The 8,033-nt window shown below is 51.6% G+C and overlaps 1 protein-coding gene across 1 annotated transcript; it reads right to left on the bottom strand.

Annotated features, from left to right (window-relative positions):
• Positions 1–1,527: 1,527 nt before the first annotated feature.
• On the bottom strand, positions 1,528–4,069 carry CISD3 (CDGSH iron sulfur domain 3). Its single transcript, XM_006889471.1, has 3 exons — positions 3,890–4,069; positions 3,116–3,235; positions 1,528–1,707 (listed from the first exon to the last, which is right to left on the bottom strand). Exons 1-3 carry the CDS (start codon positions 4,067–4,069, stop codon positions 1,528–1,530), a joined length of 480 nt encoding a protein of 159 aa, XP_006889533.1.
• Between the last annotated feature and the right edge of the window lie 3,964 nt (positions 4,070–8,033).

Here is an 8,033-nt window from a genome sequence, read left to right as displayed (position 1 = left end):
TATACATACTTATTTTCTATGGACCAGCCAGATTAATTTAAATGCCACAGGAAACAAAAACTTTATGTGTGTGTATGTGTATGTATGTGTGTGGGATGGGGGTATTCCTTTTTAGGGGTCTTGTGTAATTTGCTCTTTTTGGGGTGCCTGGAAGTGGCCAGGAAGGGCCACTTGAGGCTCAGTAAAGGCCTGTCCCATTTTCCCTGTGTTCCCCAAAGTGGATGGGGTACCAAGGGGCTCCACTAGCTCTAAAAGCTTTAGGCACAACTCTATCTGGGTGTGTAGAGGGGTCTACCCCATTGCTCTACTCATCTTGGCTGCTGTCCTGCCCCAACCAGTATGCCCCTCCCTCCATTTGTTGAATGTCTAGAGAATTGCTATGACAGTGCCTTTTACAAATGCAGTTTATCCCCTGGTTCTGAGGAGCAGGTGGCCTGTGGAGGCGGCATCTCTTCACCTCTTCCTCTTGCAGTGGAAACTTTGTGCAAAGAATAAATAGTTCTGCCTTTTCCCCCCCTCCCTTCCCTCTCCCCCTGTGTGTGTGGCCTTTGCATCATTTATCTTGTGGAAGAGAAGATTCAGGCATTAGGAGGCCTCAGCCCTTGGAATGCCACTGTGGCTTTAGCATCATGACCAGCTTCATCACCTCCTACCTTTACCCAATATTGTTGGTGGTGAGGCCTCACCTGGGAGCCTGGCAAGGCAGAGGGGGAAGTCAGGTAAATCTCAGACAAGCACAGACTCCAGGTTTTGCCCAGGGCAAACTTAGCCCTCCATCCCTTCCACCCTCACCTGAGGCAGAGTCAGGACAGAACCACAGGGGCATCTAAAAGCACAAGACAAAAACCTGTGGGGTCTGATTCATCTCATACTCCTTAGGGGCAGACCCCAGCCCACCTGTTTTTCCTCAAATGTACATAGTTTGGGAGAAGGTGAAGAAGACAATTCTATCACAAGTAGGTGTGTGGGGTTGGGAGCCCCCACCCAGGGGGTTTGTCTGTGTTTGCACCTTGTCCTGTGTCTGGGGTCCTGTGACTGTGTCCTCCTCCTGCCCTGGGACATTTGTATCTCTTGGCTTTGTAATAAATGCTGCATACTCTCCGAGCCTGTAATTCTTTGGGCAGAAGGGGTGGGGAAGGGCTGGATGGGTTCCCTTGACCTCCCCATCCTTTTACCTTGGTCCAATTGTCTTGAGGGACTCCATATGGAATCCATAAGAACTTCCCTCCAACAGGGAGGTGATCAGCCCACACAGGGTAAAATCTGGAGAGAGGTGGGGTGGGTACCTCACACCAATGACCACAGAACATTCTGGATGGGTGTGCTTTTTTTAAATGCCATCTTCTTTACCAGCAGCCACAGAAGCCTATTTTAGGCTCCCCAAGACCAGAGATAGAAGCCCCAGTTTACAGGTTTGGGTACCAGGGTTCCTGGATGATCTCTTCTTGGGCTGAACAGCCCATTTATCCCCCATATAAAAAGGGTATCTATCAGGTCTGGAACGAAGGCTCCTTGAGTTTGGGCAACTCAGAGTGGGGAACCCACTTCTGCCTTCAGTATCCGCTCACTCTTGTGGGTACCATCGCAGTATGGGGGCTTCTGGGTGGCCTTGCAGGTACAGAGGAATACACTGCGAGTCTCCTGGACCTTGAACTTGAGTGGGGATAGGCCAGTGCGTTGAAAGAAATGGGAGCCATCACAGAAGGGCTGGTGAAAAAAAAAGAAATCAGAGACCCAGGACCACCTGCTCCAGGGGGTCAGGAGGGAGCATGGTGGGCTCTGGAGTCAAATTATTTATGTCTCCCATATGTAACATGGGGGAGTAAGCGGAGTTGTGAGGAGGAAATAACAGAGTAAAGCACTTTGCCCACGTGAGTGCTTGGGAGTGGCTTTTACAACATTAGTATCTGAAGGACACAGGATAGAATTTTCCACGTGAAATGTCAGCTATGCTTACATGAATAGGCAGTTTTGTTTCTTAAATGGCTCTGTCTCCAGTGGTTCTTGAAATTTATTTCCTTCCCTATGTCTTTGAAGCAAAACTTCTCTGGGTTGCAGAAAGCCAGGGTGTGTGAACGACCTATGCTTTGGGACTGTGGGGTCTCTCAAAATTTTGTTTGGCTCCATGAAACACCTGGGCATGCTGTGGAGAAGTGGGCGTTATAAGGAAGAAGAGGATGTATCCCTGCCTGGTGCTGGAGCAAGCTCCCCATCTATCCCGGAAGCTGTCTGAGCAGAGACTGGGTGCCGGAACTTGAAAGCCAGAAGTGACTACTTGCTAGGTAATGGCAGAGCTGGACTTGATTCATGTTAGGGTTAAGAGAGAACGTAAACAGAAAATGAGAAAAGTGAACAAGTAGAAACCAACAGGGCCTTCCCGCTGGTAGGCCACGCTCCTCCAGGTGAGCCCCCCGACCCTGCCCACCCTCAGGAATGCTCAAAATCCATACAAATCAGTGGCAGAAAGTGAAGACGCAGGGCATGCCACGGTCCTCAGAAGCATAAGGCTCAGAGCTCAGAAAGGAAAGGTTGAGAAGATGGGGGCGGTTTCTGCTGGGACAAAAAAGGCTTCTTAAGCTTAGGCATCCAGCTGAAGCAGACCATCGAGAAAAAGCTACATTGAGAAGTGGGACGAATTTTCTGAAAGGTTGGCAAGAGGATATTGGGGAAATTGGGAGACTGTGTGTGTCAGAAAAGTCTGCAAAATCTTCCTAGTGTTGGGTCTGAGGTCTAGGAGCCTCTGGCCCAAGTGTTTCTTGGCAGGGGAGAAAGAGTCTCACTTATCTCAGAGCTGGGTGCTTAGGGCCAGGCCTCTGCAGAGGGGAGTCAACAGGAGACAGGAATCTAGAGCCTAGGTCCTGTCAGGTCTAGTCTGGCTGTGTGACATGCATCTGCCTCTGACTTCCCAGGGTTGATGCTGAGAACAACTGAATTCAAGGTCTCTTGGTGGCCCTGGCCCGGGAAGACTCTCACCTCTCTTCCCTCTTGTTGATCTTGTCGGTTTGTGTGGGAAGAAGAGGAATATATTGGACAGGAAATCCCAGGAGACAACAATGCTGTCCTCAAACGGGATGTCATAAGTCAACAGAAAGAGGAGTAGGATGGAGTCTCTCACCTGCTTCTTGCTACGACCACATACACACCACCTGTATGTAGTGCCAGCCACCAGCTCTACCTTGATGGGTGTCTTCTGGGCCACCAAGGGCTTGGCTGGCGTTTTGGAGAACCATTTGGTCTGTGGAAAGAGAAGAGAGCTCAAGGTGAGAACAAGCCCTGGGAGCTGTTTCCTGACAGGCCTGGGCCAGGCTTTGTCCTTCGGGATCGAATGCCATATAGCAGGCGCTGTTCCAGAGGAACCATAAGAACCTGAGCCCCAGAAATGACTGCAAAGGCACACAGGTTTTAGATATCCAGTCTTCCCTTCAAACCCTTGCCCCTCCCGGAAAGCCAGGGCAGGCAGGGCGGGAATCCACCTGCCCTAAGGCAGTGCCTACCTGGGCTTAGTTTATCAAGCACTGCTGTTTCCAGCCCAGAAGCCTGGCTCCCTGTCATATGCCCTCTGGCCCAGTGCACCCTTTAGAATCATGGTGATTAGAGGGTGACTGTGATTAGACCCAACAAGGCGTGTGGGCACTTGGGCTGTACTCTTTCTCAGTCACATTCCCAGGTCTTAGACTAATTGAGTCTAGATATGGAGGATGAAAATACTTACCAACCAGGAGAAGTCCCGCCTCTGGTTCAGCTTTTGGGAGGCACGCGAAGAAACGGTGGATTGAAACAGAAAAATAAAATCAGTGGAAAGGGAGGACGTGCACACCGGAAAGGAAGGAATGCAGGGACAGAGGTTGCGGGGAGGAAGAGAGTAAGGACGTTAGGGAAGATAGGGAACGTGCATGAGGAAGACGACTTGGAGAGGGGATTCCAGCTCCAGCAGGCGCTGGGGAAACCGAGGCCGGACGTGCTCAGGGAAGGGCTGCGAGGCCCGGGGGTCGGCCGCGCCCGGGGCGGTGCTTACCCCGGCTCCGCGCGCCGCCCCCCGCAGGGTCGCCCCCACGCTGCCCAGCGTCATCAGACCTCCCTGTATCGCAGCCCCAGGCCAGCTCCTGCTTCCACGCCGCCCCGCGCCGGGTCACCTTCTCCGCCTCTGGCAGCCTGGGCCCCGCCTTGGTCCGGAAGGCGCCGCCCGGCCCCTGCGGCCTGCAGGGCCGGCCAAGCCAGCCGGAAACCGAGCCTCGGGACCCAGCACACGGCAGCCTCCCCGCGGGCTCCGCCGGCCTGAAAGGGACTCGCTCGGCTCCTGGCGCCCCCTCTGGCCCCAGCGTGACTACAGAGTGGCCTGCGCACAGCGTCGTCGGTGGTCTGGTTTCAACGTGCAATTGGGAGCCGTTCTGTCTCCTGGGGAGCTTAACAATAACCCCACAGGGCCCCAATCAACACTTGTGGGTGGGGCTCAGGTATCAGCATTTTCAACACGTAAATATTTTGTGCAATTGGTTTGAAAGATCAATGTAAACCTTCACCCATCCCCTCTGCGGGCTCTCAGTTGGCTCTCCCCCTCCCTTTGTATAACCATACAAAGCAGAGTCTCTTTGGATTTTTTTTTCTTGTAAAACATTCTTTTATTAAAAGAACAAGTGCTGTTTACGATTTTGCCCTTCGTACAAATAAGATCCTTTATACAAAGATACAAGATCCGGGTTATGCAGTTTCAGGCTTGGAGGTGGCAGGGGAGGCCATTGCCTTTGGGGCTGAGGAGTTAAAGGTTTTGGAAGGAATGAAAAAGGAGCCTCTAGGTTTGCAATCCGTGGCTTCCTACTCCCCTGGGAAGGGGCTCCTACATCTGGACAAACTGGGGCTGTGGGGAAGTGGATTAGGGTGGCAGCCAGGGTTCAGGCCTCCAGTCTCACCATTCAGGACCCAAGTTGGGCTGGAGGGAAGGAGGGAGGGAGCAAATAGGACTGAAGGGATCATCCAGTCCCTGCCTTTTCAGTAGAACAGACAAAGTGGTTGGAAGCTAGACACATTTTTAATCCAAATGGCTGTGGTTTGTGGGAGCCTGGGTTGCTGTTGCCTGCCTTCCTCCAAATTCCCAGCATAAATTACCTTATACCGGGCACAAGCTCCTTAATCCTAATTCTACCCTCCTCGCATCTATCTCCACCCCAACCCAATACCAAAATATATGCTGGAAAGGAGGGAGGGCCCGGAGATAGACCTTTGATAATGTCTTCCAGTTTGGAGATGTTAACTCTTTCTCAGAACTGGCCTTGGTCCTGGCTTCCATCTCTTACCTAGGCCTTGCCTGCATCCTACCAGGTGAACACATCCCTAAAACCCAGCAAAGAATGGGCAAATAAGGATACCTTGGGTACCCATCAGCCTCCATTCCACCTGGAGGCAGCAGTAGACCAAGGAGCCTTAGGGGGAAAAAAATCCTCACAATTGGGGAAAACTAATGATACAGTTTAAAAACCCCCAAACTAATAAAGGCAACCTTTAAAGTGTCTTTGTCTATGGAGAGGATCCTTCAGCTCTGAGCTAAGACAGTGTTACCTAGCCTTCGAATCCTAGGCCCAGCCCTGCACTCACACCACATATCACTCTCAGAGACAAGGAGTCTTTTGGTAACAATGAGGAGGGGTAGGAGCACTAAAAGCCCAGGAGGCCAGGGCCCTGAGGGCAGGCTGGGCTCTGCCACTGAGCCTGGAGCTGCTGTCCCCTGTGAAGAAAGGAGCTGGCTCACACTCATGCACAGTTGTGACCCCAAGGCCAGACAGCCAAACCAGCACACATCCCACTCACACTTCGGTGCAGAGCAGAGCAGTGACAGCAGCTCTGTGCACCCATGTACTTTCCAACTCAGCAGCTGCCTTCTCTGCAAACCACATCCTCCCTCTCCTCCAGACAAGATCTACAATCTACCACCTCTCCCACCCCCATCCAAACTCATTCTCAAAAAAAGGGCTGAGGCTGGGACGGGAAAGGTGATGTTATTATAGATACTCCCCTGTACTGATCATCTGTTCTCTTGAAGATGCCCAAACCTTTCCTAATACTAAACTCCCTTGAAAATAGAACTCCCCACCTCCCCCCTTCACTCTGCCATGTGTATGGGAGGTGGATCCTTCCGCAGCCTGGGTCCCTCCTTCAGATCCAACCAGTCATTACTGGCCTGGGGAATAGAAAGGGCTTGGGAAAGCTGGAGAGCTTAAGCTGGGTGACAAGACACTCCCCACCCCCCCACCCCCACGGAGACCCTTGGGTTGGGGAAGGGCTGGAGTGTGCTTGGGGGAGGAGGGCTCCAGTGCACTAAATCTTGTGGACTTCTCAGTCACAGTGCCCACAGCGAGTGGACTGACTTCCTTAACATTAGAACAGAAGTTGACTTTAGCTGTAAGTGGGCTTCCTTGGGCAAGGGCATGAAAGAGCAACTCTTCCAAGAATCTCTGAAGGGCTTTTTCCCCCTCAGTGATTTAGGTGCAGGGGGTCAAAGAGCTTAGTAAGATTAAGATGCTGAGTGCTACATGTCTTTCTTATACTTAGCATTAAAAAGTGAGTATTTCTGAGGTCATCATAGCTGCCCCCCAAGCCCTTGCAAGTGCCTAAGAAATTGCCTTTGAAAGGATTCCCACCCCACCCTCTCCATGACCTGCTCCCTAACATATTACAAAGTTATCAACAGGAATATTAATAGTATTTTCAGTATCAGAAAAAAACAATTGAGCAGCACAGGCAAAAATATATCTGCACTACGTTTCTGTCATTGCCAAAAATATACACATCTTCTTTTCTTTATTTAAAAAAAAAAAACAACAAAAACAACAAACCCAACAAAACCAAAACCCAACAACAACAAAAAAACCCAAACAGAAACACACACAAAGAAAATGCACACATGCAGACAGACATGACAGGAGCATGAGGGGAAGGCGGAAGTTCCTCTCCCCCGGCTCCAACCCCAGTGCAACTGAAACACATACACAGTCTTCAACCTGGCCTCTCTCCTGCCTGTCCCACTGGCCCCTTGCCTTTGGTGGCTGTAGGCAGGAGGGGCTCTTTAAGGTGAGAAATGCCCACTATACCCCAGAAGAAATAGCTGGTGGGTGAGGAAACAGTTGTCAGGTCAGCTGAAGCTCTCCCCTGGTCTGTGGGGTGGGGAGGGGATTAGGAAGGCAGGTTGGTTGATTCTGGAAGAAGCTTTCACTACAGGAAGGGGGACTTTACCCTCCCTTGTCCCTCTTCCAATACCTGGAGCTCCCCTGTGCCAGGGAAGCAGGACCAAATTCTCAGTGGGGGAGGGAGGCCCTGAGGGAGCACTGAGACCATGTGGGGTCTGGGGGAAGAAAGCTGGGATAGTACCCTGATTCAAAGCCCCCAGCCCCCAGTTATTCTCCAATATTGGAGTACTGTTCTGGTTTTTGTTAACCATTCATGCCCCATAAACGAGACCAAAGTTGGTGAGGTGGGGAGGGTGCAAACAAGAGCTGAGAACTCCCTGCTCTGGTGCTGTCTCATCTGACCACTGCTCCTATCCCTGCCCTCGGCTAAACCAGGTCCAGGAGGAGGAGACACACGCACACAGGCACGCACACCACACTCTGAGTCACAGCTCCATCTCCCCACCGTCAGCACTCCTAAATCCAATAGTGCAAACAAGGGACAGGGGCACCATTGAAGGTGGGGGCTTCTCCCCAACAGCTCACCCCTGACTCATCAGTGGGGGGTGTCCCAACAGGTGGGGAGGTGTGGGCTGATGCTATCCTGCCCATTCCTCAGCACCCCCTACATTTCTAGGCTTTTACAAGCTCAGCTTGTGACCCTTGTTGGGGGTACAGAGGTGGCAAGAATCAGTCCAAGGGATCCCTCCTTCTGCCATATGCAAAAGACATGGCAGGAAAAAATCAGGCCACTCCTTTCCATAAAGAACTTCCATGCTCGGGCTGAGACTACTCAGGGTCAATCTCCACTTCTCCTCACTCAAGTGCTGATCATTTTATGTGAAGGGGTTAACTAACCCCCCACTTATGCCACAG

Source organism: Elephantulus edwardii, unplaced genomic scaffold (assembly GCF_000299155.1).
Source record: "Elephantulus edwardii isolate Elephantulus edwardi_28Jun2011 unplaced genomic scaffold, EleEdw1.0 scaffold00077, whole genome shotgun sequence".
Classification (NCBI taxonomy): domain Eukaryota; kingdom Metazoa; phylum Chordata; class Mammalia; order Macroscelidea; family Macroscelididae; genus Elephantulus; species Elephantulus edwardii.
The sequence above is the reverse complement of the archived record's forward strand: the minus strand, read 5'-3'. Positions and strand labels throughout refer to the sequence as shown.

Coding starts and splice junctions, on each gene's coding strand:
- CISD3 (XM_006889471.1), bottom strand. CDS start 4,069: ATGACGCTGGGCAGCGTGGGGGCGACCCTGCGGGGGGCGGCGCGCGGA. Junction 3,236..3,889: donor AAGTCGTCTTCCTCATGCAC/GTTCCCTATCTT, acceptor CTCTTTCCACAG/ACCAAATGGTTCTCCAAAAC. Junction 1,708..3,115: donor GTGGTCGTAGCAAGAAGCAG/GTGAGAGACTCC, acceptor TTTTTTCACCAG/CCCTTCTGTGATGGCTCCCA.